General features: G+C 48.0%; 1 protein-coding gene across 1 annotated transcript; it reads left to right on the top strand.

Annotated features, from left to right (window-relative positions):
* Positions 1-372: 372 nt before the first annotated feature.
* Positions 373-15,193, top strand: aldh4a1 (aldehyde dehydrogenase 4 family, member A1). Its single transcript, XM_003457696.4, has 15 exons — positions 373-546; positions 5,638-5,731; positions 6,753-6,845; positions 6,933-6,980; positions 7,121-7,276; positions 7,368-7,517; positions 8,106-8,180; positions 8,872-9,059; positions 9,626-9,699; positions 9,779-9,975; positions 12,213-12,260; positions 12,352-12,504; positions 13,574-13,695; positions 13,827-13,945; positions 14,524-15,193. Exons 1-15 carry the CDS (start codon positions 506-508, stop codon positions 14,634-14,636), a joined length of 1,671 nt encoding a protein of 556 aa, XP_003457744.1. The 5' UTR covers positions 373-505; the 3' UTR covers positions 14,637-15,193.
* Positions 15,194-17,500: the final 2,307 nt, after the last annotated feature.

Here is a 17,500-nt window from a genome sequence, read left to right as displayed (position 1 = left end):
GAGAGACACTGCAGACTTGACCGAAAGATCAAGAACATTGTCAAATATGGAGCCTCGTTCCGACCCCTGGAATATGGCCTCTGATTGGCTGACCTGTTTTACTGAGTAGCCAATGGCAGATTCGCCTGTGGAAGGTTCCATCGTAGGTAGTGGGGAGGGGGGATTTATGATTCCTGAAGTCTTGTAACAAACATATTTGCTCTTCTTTACTCCAATCTGAGAGATTGAGAATGGTTTTCTAGTGACACTTTGGTAGAGTTATGTAACCAATGTGTAGAGACAGCGTGAAGCACTTGAACGATATAAGTAAACCAGGGTCCCCTTCCCGGTCGCAGTGAGTTGGGATGTGTGTGTGTGTGTGTGTGTGTGTGTAGTCGACTAGGGGGCGGTGTCACCTGAAAGTTGATTCCGATCGTTTATTGATCCATGCTCCGGCCAGATCAGCTCTTTTAGCGGGTCTATAGGCTTTCTCCTTCAGCGTGAATCAGCGGCCTGTGGCGGGAAGATGCTCCGCGTGAGGGCGGCCGTGTGTCGGTCCTGGAGGGGGTAGGTCTGCGCATGTCTCTCGCACGAGACTCCTTGAATTCTGCAGCATGTCAGTTAGCTAGTTAGCCTCCTCAGGGCCTCCGACTCCGATCGATAACCTGATATCCTGATCGATAACCGATGCTGTGACGGGACGGATCGTGCGTGGAGGTCCAGGCTGGCCGTGTGGGGCGGTAACGGTCCGGTGGGTCGCGTGTGACAGGTTTACAGGTTATGTAATGACACCTGATCGGCAGCTGCTGCCTGAACTGCCTGCACACAAACTTAAACCAAGTACTTTTACTCAAGTATTTTACGTGTTAATACTACTTTCATACTCCATCACATTCAGGGGAATAGAGGGAAGCACAGGTAAGAAGACACCTGCTAGACATTGTTACCTTTCGCACCTCCGGTGGTGCCATCTGGGTACCACTCCATTAATCCCGGAAGATCTTTATGAATTAATTTTATTACGCCATTTACCTGAAAGGTGTGTTTACCTGATAGGCTCGGATGAAAACAAACAAGATATCTTACAAACATTCGATAAAGAAGTCAGTGTGTAAATTTGGTGTCAAACAGGTGGTTCCACGAACCGCACCCAGAGGGGCCAGTCCAGGCCGGAGGGCGCGGAAAAACCCCTAAATTCAGTTCAGTTTAATTTGTACAGCGCTAAATCACAGCAACAGTCATCTCAAGGAGCTTTATAATGTGATGTGAAGACTCTACAATAACGCAGGGAAACACCAACAATCAGATGAGCAAGTACTTAGCGGCAGTGGGAAGAAAAAACTCCCTTTTAGCAGGAAGAAACCCTTCAGCCGTGTATAGTGCTGCGCAAATATGAACCAGCACTGAAACACTTCACCAACTGTACTGAAAATGGGTTCATTCATTCAAAGCGTCGTTTCAGTGACATCTAGTGGTGAAAAAGGAGACAGCGTAACAATGTTGCACTAATGGTGCTGAGTGTGACCAAGGTCTGTGTGGACGATATAAACACAATTTTGCAAAGATGGATGGTCTGTCGATTCTGTAAACTCCTGTAATGTAGTAGTTTGAAGAAGGCGTGCCCGGGGAAACGGAGGATGTGAGGGATGGTAGGGTTTGATTGTGTAATCAGGGCAGGTGTGGTTGTTTACATGGGATCGAGATTTAAAGATTTTAATGACAAACAATAATTTTCCACTGTTTTTGTTTCTTTTCTTGTTGAAAATGTCTCCAGATTTCAAAAATGCATATTCACACGGCACTGAGGCGATACAAAGTGTTATTGATGGTCTTGACCAGTCATGGGATTCATTCAGGGGACCTCATTGGTCACGTGTGATTTTCCGCACTGAAGCAGGCGTTGAAGCAGTGGTTCAAGGAAAATGCGCCTTGGAAGCTTCGGAGCATCGATGTCATACTGCCATCACCGCCTGGTTTTATGTCGTGGCCTGTAGTGCAGGTGTAATGACACGCTAACCTGTACTGCCACTCATTTACATTAAAAAGCAGACGTGGTACCACGGGCTCTCTTCGGATCACACCGGGCCTTATGTGGGCCGTTAAAACGGGCAGTTTCAGGGGTGTCGATGACTCTGGGTTTACAGTCCAATTAAGCAGCAACAGAGCTTTCAAAATAAGAGCGATGAGGATTCTGAATTATGGATGATTTTGTTGTCCTGTCTGAGTGAAATTATGATTTGAGCTCCAGATGAATCTATAGCCTCGCCTGGGTAATCTCTGTATGTGGGAATCCTGAATCTTTACATTAAGGTCAGTTCTAAAGTTCAACCTGACATTAATTTTGTGAAGGTCTGTGTGGCTGTGATCATTTTCAGCCCGTACCACGCGAACGCCACGTGTGTTAATAAAAATCAGAAGAGCTACTTCTTGATGCATTCTCAATCATCCAGGAAAGTAAATCTCCAAAAGTTGAATCTGTTCATCTGGACGTAGCGTTTTGTGGGAGAAACGTTTCGTCACTCATCCAAGTGACTTCTTCAGTCTCAGCTGACTGCAGGTTTCCCCAAACCTTATAAACAGTACATTTGCATAATAACTGAAACCAGCCCACTGAGGGAACAATGGGCTGGGAGGTCAGTTCCTTAATCATAATTATGCAAATTCCCATGACCATTGATCAACAATCACTGACCAAAACCCACTGATCAATGGCCATGAGTACCATTCACAGAGAGTTGGGGAATGGCTGCAATCACAGCATTGTAAGATGGTGACAGATGTACCCTTAGGCCCTCTCCTCGATTCAGAGATGGTCTTTGAGTTGAGACGCATTTTTTCCAAACACCGCGTCTCTGTGGCTTTTAAACCCCAAAATACGCTGCGCCAAAAACTGGTCCACCCCAAGGATCGGGTCCCCCGACACAAACAGAGTAACATAGTGTACGCTGTTAAGTGCCAGGAGGCTTGCCAGGATTTATACATTGGGGAAACCAAACAACCTCTAGCGAAGCGGATGGCACAACACAGAAGAGCAACCTCATCAGGCCAGGGGCCCGTTCTTCGTACCTCGCTAAGTAAGTTAGCCGGATTTGATTGTTGACGATTTCGCGTGATCTTGGATCGTTCGGTTCTCCGAAGCTCATCTGGGACTTGCTGTCATAGCAACAGATCCGTAAGAGTAAGCCTGCTCGGGAGCAGGTTTACTTTATGTAAACAGGATTAGATCGCGGCCACTCAGGTATGTCCGCTTCATTTATACGAAAGCAAGAGCGATATTTCTCCACTGTTTTACCATAAATAAATATTATCAATGTAACTAAAGATAATGCAGTATTTGATTCTTTTATTGATTTCATACAGATACATACAGGTCATTTCCGAAAAAAAGGGAAATGTACTATAATCATTCTGTTACATGTAGTAGATCATGTCAGATTCATATTTTAGAGTAGTAATAGTAAATTACTTAGTGTAATCAAGATGAGAGACCACGGCTATAAAAGCGAAGGTGGATTTGGGAAGTCTGTCGCAGCCATGTCCTGTCCGTTTGTACGCGAGCAAGGAAGGTGCAAGATTGATAAGGAGAGTTTATAGAATTTAGCGTATATTGCGGGATAGACAGGATCCTTCCTGTCCTTCCTCCATATATATATATATATATATATATATATATATATATATATATATATATATATACACACACACACATACACACACACACGAGGGAGTGCAGGACCACCACCTGTCTTTATTTGCTCTGCCCTTTTCTTGGTTGCTGTTATAAACAAACAAAGAGATTATTTCAGGGTCTCTTTTCAGGAGACTAAAAGCAATATAAGTGATAAATATTACCATTCTGTAGAATATTCTTATATTTCACTTTTACTTGTTCCCATGTTCTAGTGGGTCCTGTTGTGGCTCTAATGTGAAAGAGGATATAATGTAATATAATATAATAAATTACTTACGAGTTTAATTTGTCAGCAACTTTCTGCCAGCCCTCTCTCCTTGCTTTTGCAGCCTTTGCAGTGTTCCCTTGCGTTTTAATTAAACTCTGAAACTCCTGATATCCCTCGATCAAGAGTTCTTGCTCTGCTGCCGAAAAATACTGAGCGCGCGCCTTCGACGTCTTCGCCGACCAATCACAGGGTTGCCGATCAATGTTTCTACTATCGATGCGTAGCCCCTTTTAAGCCACCCAGTGATCTCACATTACTTCATCCAGCTATACTAATCGTCAACAACAGGTGTGTTCGGAGAACCGGATTAGCGAGCTCAAGGTTAGCGCGATGATTTGATCTTGGATGTAGTAAGCGAGGTACGAAGAACGGACCCCAGGACTCTGCAGTTTATTTACACCTACAGGCCAGTGGACACTCTTTCAATGATGAGGATGTACACATCCTGGACAGGGAGGAACGCTGGTTTGAGCGCGGAGTCAAGGAGGCCATTTACGTGAAAAGGGAAAGACCATCTCTGAATCGAGGAGGGGGCCTAAGGGTACATCTGTCACCATCTTACAATGCTGTGATTGCAGCCATTCCCCAACTCTCTGTGAATGGGACTCATGGCCATTGATCAGTGTTCTTTGATCAGTGGGTTTTGGTCAGTGGTTGTTGATCAATGGTCATGGGAATTTGCATAATTATGATTAAGGAACTGACCTCACAGCCCATTGTTCCTTCAGTGGGCTGGTTTCAGTCATTATGCAAATGTACTGTTTATAAGGTTTGGGGAAACCTGCAGTCAGCTGAGACTGAAGAAGTCACTTGGATGAGTGACGAAACGTTTCTCCCACAAAACGCTACGTCCAGATGAACAGATTCAACTTTTGGAGAGAAGAGCTACTTGTTAACGTTAAGTTACTGCTACACAGGGTTAGGTTAAGGTTGCTCGTTAAGGTGAATCCACTGTGTTTCGCATGTTTTTCACTGCACGCGCTCAGATTCATTTTGCCGTCAGCGTCTGGCCTGCAGAGCCACACAGGTGAACACACAGCTGTGTGTGAATGCCTGACATGCCACCAGCTGGCGTAGTGCTGCGTCCTCCTCCAACGCAAACAGCAGCTGGCCGACCTTTTCCTCAGACGGGTTAATCATAGACGGAGGAGGCGCTGCAGCGATCCGGCTCAGCTGGATCCGGCTGGAAAAACCAGGTCGTGAGAACCATCAGCAAACAGCGCGGCTCTATAAAGACCTCGGTTATCTTCCTCTGATACACACCTGGACTGACAGATAAACAACAGACCCAGCAGAGAAACATGTAAGTTTATAATGTCACGGGACACAGCGGCAACTGACGCAACCACCAATAGGAGGAAAGATGCGTGTGATTGACATGTGACGGGGGTTAAACACATTAGAGGGGTCGCGGAGAAGAAGAAGAAGGAACTGTGACGTGGAGACGTGGAGGTCCTGACAGACGGCTTCCCTTCAGTCAGCTCATCCCTGTGAAAGCAGAAAACCTGCAGATAGGAGAGACTCTGTGTGTGTGTGTGTGTGTGTGTGTGTGTGGTTACTGATTAGCTGCACAGTTCAGGAGTCCAGCATCCTCCCAGTGGGACCAGTTTGATCAGCTCAAATCCAGCAGCTCCATGCTGGTTCTATGTACCCTGATGTGTGTGTGTGTGTGTGTGTGTGTCTGTGTGTGTGTTTGCAGGTTTAAGACGGTCCCCTGTGCAGCTGTGGAGGTGAAAAATGAGCCAATCCTGAGCTTCAAAGAGGGCAGCCATGAGAGGGTGGAGCTGCTGAAGGTCTGAGCTCACTCTGCTCCTCCTCACCCTCTCTCCTTCTTCTCACTCCTTCGCCCCTTTCTCGCCCTGCACACCCCCCTCACTCCCTCACCCCTCTAACTCCCTCAACCCTCGTCAAAGGAGTTTGCAAAGAAAAGCGTCTGGACTTCTTTGAGTTGCTTGAAGACGTTTCACCTCTCATCCGAGAAGCTTCTTCAGTTCTAAGGTCAAATGGCCGAGAGTCCCAGATTTAAACCCAGTGGGAGTATCCCCCCAAAGAGGGACAAAGGACCCCCTGGTGATCCTCTAATCACATGAGCCAAGGTGTGAAAGCGGGTGTGGGACCTAATCAGCCAGGGTTTCGGGTGAGCCCATTGTGAAACCTGGCCCCACCCTGTCATGTGAATTCCTGAGGTCAGATGGCCCAGGATGTGAGTGGGCGTTAAGGCGTCAGGGGAGGGAACTCAAAACTGATTATAGATGGCAGACAGTTGGTGTCGTAAACCACCGCCTCTGTTCAAAGATGGTGGTGGTTTACGACACCAACTGTCTGCCATCTATAATCCAGTTTTGAGTTCCCTCCCCTGACGCCTTAACGCCCACTCACATCCTGGGCCATCTGACCTCAGGAAATCACATGATAGGGTGGGGCCAGGTTTCACAATGAGCTCACCCGAAACCCTGGCTGATTAGGTCCCACACCCGCTTTCACACCTTGGCGCATGTGATTAGAGGATCACCAGGGGGTCCTTTGTCCCTCCTTGGGGGGAAACTCCCACTGGGTTTAAATCTGGGACTCTCGGCCATTTGACCTTAGAACTGAAGAAGCTTCTCGGATGAGAGGTGAAACGTCTTCAAGCAACTCAAAGAAGTCCAGACGCTTTTCTTTGCAAACTCCTTTGACTACGATGACCTGGATGACTGAGAACCTTCACAGACATATCCCTCAACCCTCCCTCGCCCCTCTCACTCCCTCAACCCTCCCTCGCCCCTCTCACTCCCTCACCCCTCTCACTCTGCATGCCCTGCTGTGTGTCTGCAGGCCTTGGCGAGCGTGAAGGGGAGGACGGAGGAGATCCCGTGTGTGGTGGGAGACGAGCACGTGTGGACCAAAAGCATCAGATACCAGCTCTCTGTGAGGAAACGCTGGTCGTTCAGTCTCGTCACGTTTACCTTTAGCGCACGCTGAGGTGTCACAGCTCTCTCTCCTTTCCTCTTCCAGCCCTTCAATCACTCACACAAGGTGGCGAAGTTCTGCTACGCTGACAAGGTGAGCTCATCGCAGGTCTGAATGACGGAGGTGCAGCGTGACGGGACTCCTGCCGTCTAATCGTGAAGCGTCCATGCTCTCGGGGCAGAAACCCTGGTTTTCAGTATGTTTTGGTCATGTTCTCTCTGTGTCTCGTGCAGGAGCTCATCAACAAAGCCATCACAGCGTCTGTGGCGGCGAGGAAGGAGTGGGACCTGAAGCCCGTCGAGGACCGAGCTCAGATCCTCTTCAAAGCCGCCGACGTCATCAGCGGACCCAGGAGAGCCGAGATCCTGGCCAAGACCATGATCGGACAGGTACGGTAGGCGCGAGCCAGGGGGCGGGGTCAGATTAAAGAGGGGCGTGTCCTCACAGTTGTTTCCCTTTGTCTCGTTTTTGGGCATTCAGGGGAAGACGGTGGTGCAGGCGGAGATCGACGCCGCCGCGGAGCTCATCGACTTCTTCAGGTTTAATGCCAAACACGCCATCGAGCTGCAGCAGCAGCAGCCGCTGGACGCAGAGGGAAGCGCCAACACGACACTGTACCGAGGGCTGGAGGTAAAACTCAGGTTACATCGTGACCTCCTCACGTAGGCGACCCGGCTACCCGACGCGGGACCTTGCAAATACAAAATGTTTCAGTTTAACCGTGAACTCAGAGTGAAGGCCGCACGCAGCTGTGAGCGGAGTCACATGCTCACACGCTGTGGTGGCGTTTGTTTGGAACAACCTGCTCGTTAAAGCGAGCCATGTGTTTAGTCGAGAGTGACTGTTTGTTTTATGTGATGACTCGAGAAGAAGCCCCCGTGTGAAGGAGGCTGAAGGTTAGCTGTAGCAACAACAGAAACACATTTTACTCTGCACAACATGACATCACTTCCTGTTGTCGCCATAAGTGGTGCACATGAAAACAGTCCAGCGTAGGACGTGCTGTGAAGCGCTGGTCAGAGCGATGATTATGATGGTTTTGTTGTTGCGTGAGCTTTTTTTCTGTGAACCGTGGGTGGAAAGAAACGGTGCTCTGGGGCATGTGTAACGCCTCCCGTGTCACACGTAAACAGGTGGACCTGTGAGGCAGGTTCAGTGCGTCATCCTCAGAGCTCGGTTCACTGCAGCTGACCGCTCTCATGTCTTTGTTTCTTTCAGGGGTTTGTAGCTGCTGTGGCTCCGTTTAACTTCACTGCCATTGGTGGAAACCTGGCGGGCACCCCGGCTCTGATGGTGAGTGTGGTCATGTTTGTGTCAGCTGACTCACAAAAGCCTCTTTCACTGCCGCGCACTTGGCTCGACTCGGTGTGACTCGGTGTGAGGGGTCGTTAGGAGCAATGCGGCCGAGCGTCCCGTGACGTCAGCTGTTTCTGCAGCTCTGCAACTTCACCAACCAGCCGAGATTCAGTGTCTGAGTCCGACTCTGCTCAGCTGTGAATATAACTCACGCTGTGTGTAGCCCACTGGTGGCTCAGATCCACATTCTCTCCTGACTTTAATGAATACCTGCAGTCTCGCACTGCCTAATGTGTCCTACACATCCCACAGGTCAGATTCAGGTTTGAGGGCGATCTTCTTTGCAGTCGAGCAGCTCTTCTCTGGGTGAATCCTGCACTCGGCTCTCAGACTCGTCCAGAGGATAACGTTCCCAAAACTCCAAGATACCGGACGATTTCCCCGTAGTACATCAGAACACATCGATTCTCCCTTAGCTGCCTCTCACTGACCTGACTGCCACGCTCTTTCTGGGGAGACGTGCATTCATGCCGCGTGATTTATTTGTTTAGGCTAATAGATTAGTTTGACCTGCTGAGTTACACTGCTCTTAATAGAAGCAGCTGTCTTCATTAATTTGCCTTTTAATAAAGTTGTCCTGGTTTCAGCTGTGGCTGATCTGTAGACGGACTGTTTTCATGTCTTCCAGGGTAACGTCGTCCTCTGGAAGCCGAGTGACACCGCCATGTCTGCCAGCTACACCGTGTATAAAATCCTCAGGGAGTGCGGCATGCCACCAAACATCATCCAGTTCTTGCCCGCTGACGGCCCCGTGTTCGGAGACACCATCACCGCCTCGGAGCACCTGGCAGGCATCAACTTCACCGGCAGCGTGCCGTAAGGATGTTTACGACTGTTTCCACACAAGAATGTCCTGCAGACTCTAAACAGGCAGTTCAGTAACACCACATTCAATCTCTGAATCTCACTGTGCACCAAAACTGGAGCTCCACCTTCTTGGATGCTCTGTTAGTACAGTGACCTCACAGCAGCCATGTTATTGGTCAGATCATTAAAATACTCCAAAAGACTCCAGCAGCACAAACACGGTCCAGAGGTTCAGTTCAGGTGAAGCTGTGTCAGGCAAAAAGGCCATGCCCCTAATGATAACAAGCTTAACACAGTTTAAACAGGTGAGATGTAAAAACATTGTCCCCTCCCACAGCTGTTATAACAGGTGTTATAAAGGGGGACCAAACCAGGTTGTGCATCAGGCCGTAAACTTGTTACTTAAACATGCGGGGACTGACTCGCTGCTGGCGCCTCTGCTGGATGTCAGTGGAACTGCAGTTTCAGCTTGATCTGTCAGTTTGTCTGGTTCTTTCAGCTTTGTCAGAGTTGATGTGTGAAACGTCTTTCGTCCTCCGCTTGTACGTCTCTTACAAATGGTTCTGTGTTCGTAGGACGTTTAAGCGTCTTTGGAAGCAGGTCGCTCAGAACCTGGACATCTACAGGACTTTCCCTCGACTGGCAGGAGGTCAGGAGCGCTCCTCGCTGTCTGCTCTCACTACTTTCTTTAAAAGCAGCTCGTGTCCATCACTTCTTTGTGTTTTCAGAGTGCGGGGGGAAGAATTTCCACTTCGTCCACATGTCAGCGGACATCCAGAGCGTTGTGACAGGGACGATTCGCTCGGCATTCGAGTACGGAGGTCAGAAGTGCTCGGCCTGCTCGAGGATGTACGTACCGGACAGCCTGTGGCCGCAGATCAAAGAGCAGCTGCTCGCCATCCACAAGGACATCCGAGTGGGCGACGTGAGTACAGAGAGCTGCTGCGTGTTGGCGTCGTTAGGAGCGGCGAGCGGCTTTGCTCGGATTTCATGTAACACGTTCAGTTTGGTTTTTATCTGTTTGGGCTTTTTTAATAACGTCAGGCGTAATTCTCAGCACTGAGAATCAGAACGGGCCATTTAAAACCTTTGGACTTTATGAAGGACGACTCATTTTCACTTTCTGTGCACACAAACATCTGAAACGAACATCTCTCTGTCGCTCGCTTACAAACGAATCGCCCGATACGCACACGTCACGTCTCACGCCCGCGTGTTGAGAGAAGTGTAATGGTGCCAGCTTCACACAGACCCACTAGTGTAAGCTGCGTTTAGGTCCCAGTGTCAAACTGGGACAAATGGGCATCCTCTATCATCCTCTACTCTTCTGTTGTTTGTTTGTTTGTTTGTTTGTTTTTAAGTAAAGCAGGCATTGTAAATAAAAAGAGCAGCTCTACCACAAAGAGATTTACCCATTAAATTCTTAAATTACACGGCAGCCTTCAGGATTAGTGGTTAAGCTAACACCAGCGTTAGCCTGCTATTATCAGAAAATGGAGAGATTAACATCAAAGAGTTATTCCACATCACCTGGATTATATCTCTATTCAAATCTAGAGGGATGAGTTGGCACATACTGCAGGGCTGACCCACAGTGACGTACAAACATGCTGCTCCCTGACTTCTCCCAGCAGGCGACTGTTTAGTGTCTATACCTGGTAAAACTGTGTTGTGGTGGGGGGACGTTTGTTTGGAAAAATAAACGCCCGCTCTATTTAAAAAGACAACAACGCAGTGGAACCCCCGAAGCTTTACACCAGGACTTGAACGCAGCTTACATCTGTGCAAAGCGGGCAGCGTTAAATTTGTATGAAACCCCCGCGTGTGCATGTGACGTCTCCTGTGCGTATCAGGCGATTCGTCCACGCTCGTTTTAAAATGAGAGTAAATGCGCAGTCGGTGGGTTTGAAATCTTTGCCTTCATTTTGTTTCTGCTCTTTCTTCTATTTTGACCCCCCCCCTCCTCGTGTATTTACTTCAGGTGTTTGTGTTTGCAGATTGCCACGTGAACAACAAAATGAAGCTTTTTTAATCCAATCCAACTGAGCTGTATGCGTCTCTTTTTAATAAAAGGGAAAACCTAATTTAACAAAGAGTTTCTTAACTGTAGGTGACGGCTGCCTGCAGCTGATGTTGGTAACTGAGCAGGCCGTCAGGTTTCCTCACATCAGCCTCATTTGTGAATATTAAAGATGTTTAATGCGCACTAATGACTGCAGCCTGCACTGCTGTTGTTTGTGAGGCGAGCTGTGAGAGCTTTTGTTCTCTCGGAGTGTTTTTAACTCCGGTATTGTTGCCAAGAATAAATCTGACTTTGCTGTGATTGTTGATCAGAGAGAAGAAGCCATCATCAGACATCATCAGGATCTCAGGCACCGGGAGCTTAATCTGATTATCTGAGAGAAATAATTGAGTCTTAAGCATTAGAACCATTAACTGCAGCACTAACGCACTAATAGCAATAATGCTGAAGTGATTATTAAGAACACAACCAGCAACAGATCTCATGAACAGTGAAAAAAGTCCCCGTTTTAATGTTTTTTCAGTTTTCTCTGCTGAGAGCTGAACATTTCCAGGAGTTTGTAGCCAATTAACTGACATGTTCATCCAAACGTCACTGGAACTGAAGAACACGCAAACAGACGTTTAAACGCTGCGTCTTCCTCTTTCTTCTCCTCCTGCAGGAATGCATCCCTGCAGTCTGGAGTCTTTTACTCCTGCGCGTGTGCATGCATGTATGCAAGTGTGTACAGGTTTGAATTCACGCCAGGAGTAAAGTCAATTTTCAGTTGTGCCAAATCACAACAAGGTGCTTTATACTGTAAGGTAGACCCTACAATAATACATGGAGAAAAACCCAACAATCATATGACCCCCTATGAGCAGCACTTCGGCGACAGTGGGAAGGAAAAACTCCCTTTTAAAAGGAAGAAACCTCCGGCAGAACATCCAGGTGATTCAGCCTGACGTGCAGAAGCATGCAGTCGTGTTCGCACTCACGTCCTGCATTATTTGAACGTTAATGACTTGCTGCAGGTGACTCAGTCAGCTGTGGGCCACAAACAGGACGTGGGGCGGTCCTAAAGTTTCGCTCTGAGCAGGTTTTAAAGCACAGGAAGTGTCTGATGTTTGAGTCTCACTGATTTTCCTCTGCTTTGTCAGCCTGTCGAGGACTTCAGCACCTTCTTATCAGCTGTGATCGACGACAAGGTAAACATCCTGTTGCTTCCAAAATAAAAGTCTGTGTTAGTATGTCGGTGGGTATACGTCATGAGCCCTGTTTGCCCGTCACCTCCTGCAGTCGTTCGGGCGGATAAAGAAGTGGCTCGAACACGCCAAGTCTTCCCCAAACCTGAAAGTCATCGCCGGAGGAAACTGCGACGACAAGAAGGGCTACTTCGTGGAGCCGACCATCATCGAGACCAAAGACCCGCAGGACGCCATCATGAACGAGGTACGGACTGAAAATCAGCGTTTTCACCTGCCCGCCTACAGGACGGCGCTCGTGTGTCCGACAGAAACGACTAAAACTCGCTGGTACGAACGAATCGGAAACACAAGGAACGAAAAGAACCGCGATCAGAAAGTTAAACTTGCTCTTTTGATTTTAGAAAGTCACGCTTTAATTTTACGTTTAGCAGAAACTGCTTGTGCTGATTTGTGGAAACATTTTCCAGCTTCCTGTCCTGCGTTAATGAAAGTGAGACTCAGCGTCGTCTTTTAAAGTGTTTCACCTGTCAGCGCTCTGCTGATCAGCTGACTTCATTCAGTGAAAAGCAGCCGTGTGACTAAAACCCATTTCTGCTGACACGCTGCGGGTGTTTTTCCACAAGCATCCACACGGGGGCGCTGCAGGAGCAGTCAGCTGTTTTCATGTCAGTTTTTACGCGTCATAAAAATGAAACCATGCAGACTTGAGCAGTGAGTTAACTGTCATCTGCTCGCTCCTTTATTTCACCCCCTCTTTGCTTCTTTTGTCTCTAAATGTTTGAATTTGAGTTTTATTTATTTTGAACATGTTTAAAATATACAAACAAAACCATAAAAGGAAGAAGCATCAGCTTGTTTCCCACCTCAGTGATCATCTCTTTACTTCCTGTATCCTTCATGAGTTTCATGTATGTAGCTTGGTGAGCGCAGCACAGACACAGGCGTGTCGACGAGCTTGTTTCACGTCTGTTGTTACAGACATAATGTTTGAAAATGAGCAGGCAGAAGCATAAAGTGACGCTGCCCTCCTTCCCCCTCACCTGACCTGCGTGAGCATCCATGTTGTTTTTAAAACCGTGGTTTGTGCGGTCACCGCGAGTCTCACAGATCATTATTACCACAGCTGCTTTCCTCACGATGGCGGTGAACATCTGCAGGTATTACACGCTAGTGTAACCGCAGTGATCAATGCTCCAGATGTGTTTTAAACCAGCCGAGTTTATCGTGTTGTCATGTTCACTACATCTGCATGTGTCCGCCTTCCTGATCCCGCCTTGTTTCTGCGTGTTTAAATGAACACGCGTGTTCTGCAGGAGATCTTCGGGCCCGTCCTCGCCGTTTACGTTTATCCTGAGAAGGACTACAGAGAGGTTCTGCGGCTGATCGACGCCACGTCGCCGTATGCGCTGACCGGAGCTGTGTTCGCCAAGGACGAGTAAGGCTCGCCCTCAGCCACTTCCTGTTTGACTGTCAGTGGGTTACAGTGAAAAAGAGGCGGAGCTCTAATGGCGATGGATTCAGAGGAAGTTTGAACTCTGTGTGTTGTTCTCGTTGTTTCCGTCACAGGAAGGTGATCGACGAAGCCTCCAGAGTGCTGAGGAACGCAGCGGGAAACTACTACATCAACGACAAATCCACCGGCTCCATCGTGGCTCAGCAGCCGTTCGGGGGCGCCAGAGCTTCAGGTTAGCGTCGCCGCTGCTCTGACCTCAGCTGGAACGTAACAGAGTACATTTACACGAGTACTTTCTGTTTTGCCGCTGTCTGACAGTTTCTTATGTCTGATCAGAATATTGCAGATATATCTGAGATATTTGACAAGCTGCTGTTTAAAGGTTTCTTACTGAGTCGATCTGTAATGAGATCGGACCGAGGTTATTTCTAAAGCACCTCTCACAGACCTGAACACGAGTTACACCGTCTGATCACCTTGTTTTGTTTTCTTTAAACGTGGAGTTGCCGGAGGTGCCGTCGATCGGCACCAGAGCCCGATATGGGTCGATATCACCGACACAGGTAGCTGATGCATCAGTATCAACAGACAGTTTAAATTTAACAGCTGATTAAAGTTTTAAAAAGTAAAGGGATGAAAAACACAGTTATGAGTGAAATGCTTCATATATGTTACACGTGTTACATAGTTTGTCCACCAGAGGGCATTTCCCTGTTGGGAACCCCAAACAACGACTCGGAGCAAAACGTAAGCGAGGACTAAACGACGTGTGACCATAAGAAGTTTAGAGTTGTTTGCTTTGTGTGGCAGGTACGAACGACAAACCTGGAGGTCCTCACTACGTCCTCAGGTGGACGTCTCCACAGACCGTGAAGCGGACGCACGTCCCCCTCACAGAGTGGAAGTACCCCTACATGGGCTGAGGAGGAGTCCGTCCACCCGTCTGTCCGTCCGTCCATCAGCTGAGACCACACGCGGCCCGATCGCCTCCTCGTCTCGCTGCACTGAACCTGGACGTGTCTTCCATCCTAACACAGCTGCTTTTCTAATCAATCATAGTAGAGTCATCAGTAAGGTCCTGTGAGCACGGCAGGTCCAGGTGTGCGGCTCAGGCCTCAGCTGAGATGATTAGTTCATTAATCAGTCGGTATCTGTCCTGTTAAGAGTTATCGTTGGTTTAAAGCTCATGATTTAAAACTCTAGTGGAAGTCGAAGTCTGTTTTAGAGTTTTTTCAATTTCTGTCTGACCTCATTTCCTGTGTGACGTAGAAATAACTTCCTGTTTGTGGGGGCAGACAGTGAGCGTCACCTGCAGCAGAGCTCACACCGACTCATTATCGGGCCTGCAGCACAAATGTCCGTCCCTGCTGGTCTGGACTCGACCCGCGTCCGTCTCTTTGAATCAGAACTGTATTTTCAGAACGTGCCTGCCTTAGAAACTCTGATGGTTACTTTTCAACAATAAATAATGGAAACATTTGGTCTTTTCTGCTTCTTGTGTTTGCTCAGTCTCACTTCTCAACAGTCTGCACACACATCTATATACCTGCAACACATCAAATTCTCCAGGGAGGATATGAAAGTGGCAGCTTAGCCTTCTTAGACTGTGAGACTTCCATCAGTAATGGGGGACATCTAAAAGCTGATGTGTACTGTAAACCTACAGATACGGATCAGTATCTAAGGTTTGTCCACCTACTGTTACTCATTTTATATTAAGGTTTAAACATCTAGTTGCTATTAGTATGGCGAGTATCCTTCAGTAATAGTAAATCACACAGCAATAGTACATTCATGTAGTTGTAACAAGCATGATAATATATTAAGTAATCCAAAGTATTCAGCATACGTTACTCTCATTGAGTAACGGAATACGTGACAAAATACATTTTGGGGCATGTAATCTGTAACCTGTAGTCGAATACATTTTAAAAGTAACCTTCCCGACACTGCCCACTGGAGCACAAACTGTGTGTCATCAGGACGCTACAACACAGAGTGAACACCATCCCCACGGACACAGAGGGCAGGGGAGAGTCTGCACTAGGCTCAAAGCCGCTATCGGCCATGAGGAAGCACAGAGTCAGCAGTGAGGCTGAGACTTTGATACCTACACCAGCTACATGTCGACTTCACAGGAGTTTTAGACTTGAGTGACTTAGAAACAGGAACATAGAACCACACACGATGTGAGCAAACACACATGGAGAGGGTAAGGCTGGAACTGAAACAGACCCGCAGTGATTGTAGGATCTTATCCTTACAATCTTAAGCCTCTTGAGGCAACTTTTGATGTGATTTGGCTGTGTGTGCTCAGCCCCCTGCTGTACACCCTGTTCACCCACAACCGTGTGGACACACACAGCACCAACACCATCATTAAATCTGCAGACACACCACCACCATTGGCTGCATTTCTGATGGGGACGATTCTGCTTACAGAGCAGAGGTGAGAGCCCTGATATCATGGTGTCCGAACAACAACCTGCGGCTCAACATCAGCGAGACCAAGGAGCTCATCGTGGACTACAGGAGCACGCAGGGTGGAGGGCACACTCCCTCTTAGATCGAGTGGACAGAGGTGGAGAGAGTCAGATGCTTCAGGTTCCTGGGGATTAACATCAGTGAGGATCTGAGCTGCTCACATCACGTGGACGTGATCATAAAAGCAGCGAGCTCTTCTTTCTGCACCAGCTGAAGAGGTTTGGAGGTTTGTACTCTGGACCCCACAGTACTCACCAGCTTCTATCGACGCACCATCGAGAGTATTCTGTCTGGCTGCATCACGACCTGGTACGGCAGGAATGCTCTGTAAACAAAGATCTATGGAGGAGGTCAGATGATCCCACCATATCACCAGGTCTGAGCTGCTGGTCATCCAGGAGCTCTACAGGCCCAGAGGATCCTCTCTGCTCCCAGTCCACCCAGCCTTACACTCCTCACAGGAGCATCCACACCCACATCAGCAGAGTCAGGGACAGTTTCTACCCACAGGCCATCAGGCTGCTGAACTGCAAAATCCGGATCAGAGGATTTAAAAACTGCTGCCTTTTTGTTTTTTTGCAAATCCCATCCTGGGGATGGCAGCAAGAGACAACTTAAACTGGACTTTACCTTGCACATTTTTTGATTCTTGTGCGCACATTAAAGACACATGGAAGGCCAGGGAGGGAGAGGTTTGCACGCTGTTGCTGTTGCGCTCACAGGCTTGTAGATGTAAATCTGAAACAAGCTCTTGTAACTGGATGGCACTGGATTGGTTTTACTGACAGTGAGAATTAGCTGATAGGAGGATGCTTGCAGCCAGACATTAAGATTAAGATTACTTAAGATTGTAAGGATAAGATCCTACAATCACTGCGGGTCTGTTTCAGTTCCAGCCTTACCCTCTCCATGTGTGTTTGCTCACATCGTGTGTGGTTCTCCCCTGCCCTCTGTGTCTGTGCGTCATCACACAAACAGTTTGTGCTCCAGTGGGTAGTGTTGGGAATTTATGAGAAATAGAATCAATTATGAAGCCAATGCTAGCCCTCCAGTCCGTCTCTCTCTTCAGCCTGGTCCTGAGAAGGTGGGGGTGTTTGTGGATTATGAGGAGGGTCTGGTCTCCTTTTATGATGTAGATGCTGCAGCGCTTATCTACTCCTTTACTGGCTGCTCCTTCACTCACAAACTCCACCCATTCTTCAGTCCCTATCTGAGTCAGGGCGGTAAAAACTCAGCACCTCTGATCATCTGTCAGTCACACTGAGCTGATCAACAACTGATGTTGTTTGATAAACTGATTTTG

Source organism: Oreochromis niloticus, linkage group LG5 (genome assembly GCF_001858045.2).
Source record: "Oreochromis niloticus isolate F11D_XX linkage group LG5, O_niloticus_UMD_NMBU, whole genome shotgun sequence".
In the NCBI taxonomy this organism is placed as follows: domain Eukaryota; kingdom Metazoa; phylum Chordata; class Actinopteri; order Cichliformes; family Cichlidae; genus Oreochromis; species Oreochromis niloticus.
This window is presented reverse-complemented; position numbering and strand designations above follow the sequence as displayed.

Excerpts from the sequence above, each read along its gene's own strand:
- aldh4a1 (XM_003457696.4), top strand. The coding sequence starts at position 506 with ATGCTCCGCGTGAGGGCGGCCGTGTGTCGGTCCTGGAGGGG. Across the intron at positions 7,277-7,367 it reads CCAAGACCATGATCGGACAG|GGGAAGACGGTGGTGCAGGC; the intron begins GTACGGTAGGCG and ends TTGGGCATTCAG. Across the intron at positions 9,060-9,625 it reads AACTTCACCGGCAGCGTGCC|GACGTTTAAGCGTCTTTGGA; the intron begins GTAAGGATGTTT and ends CTGTGTTCGTAG.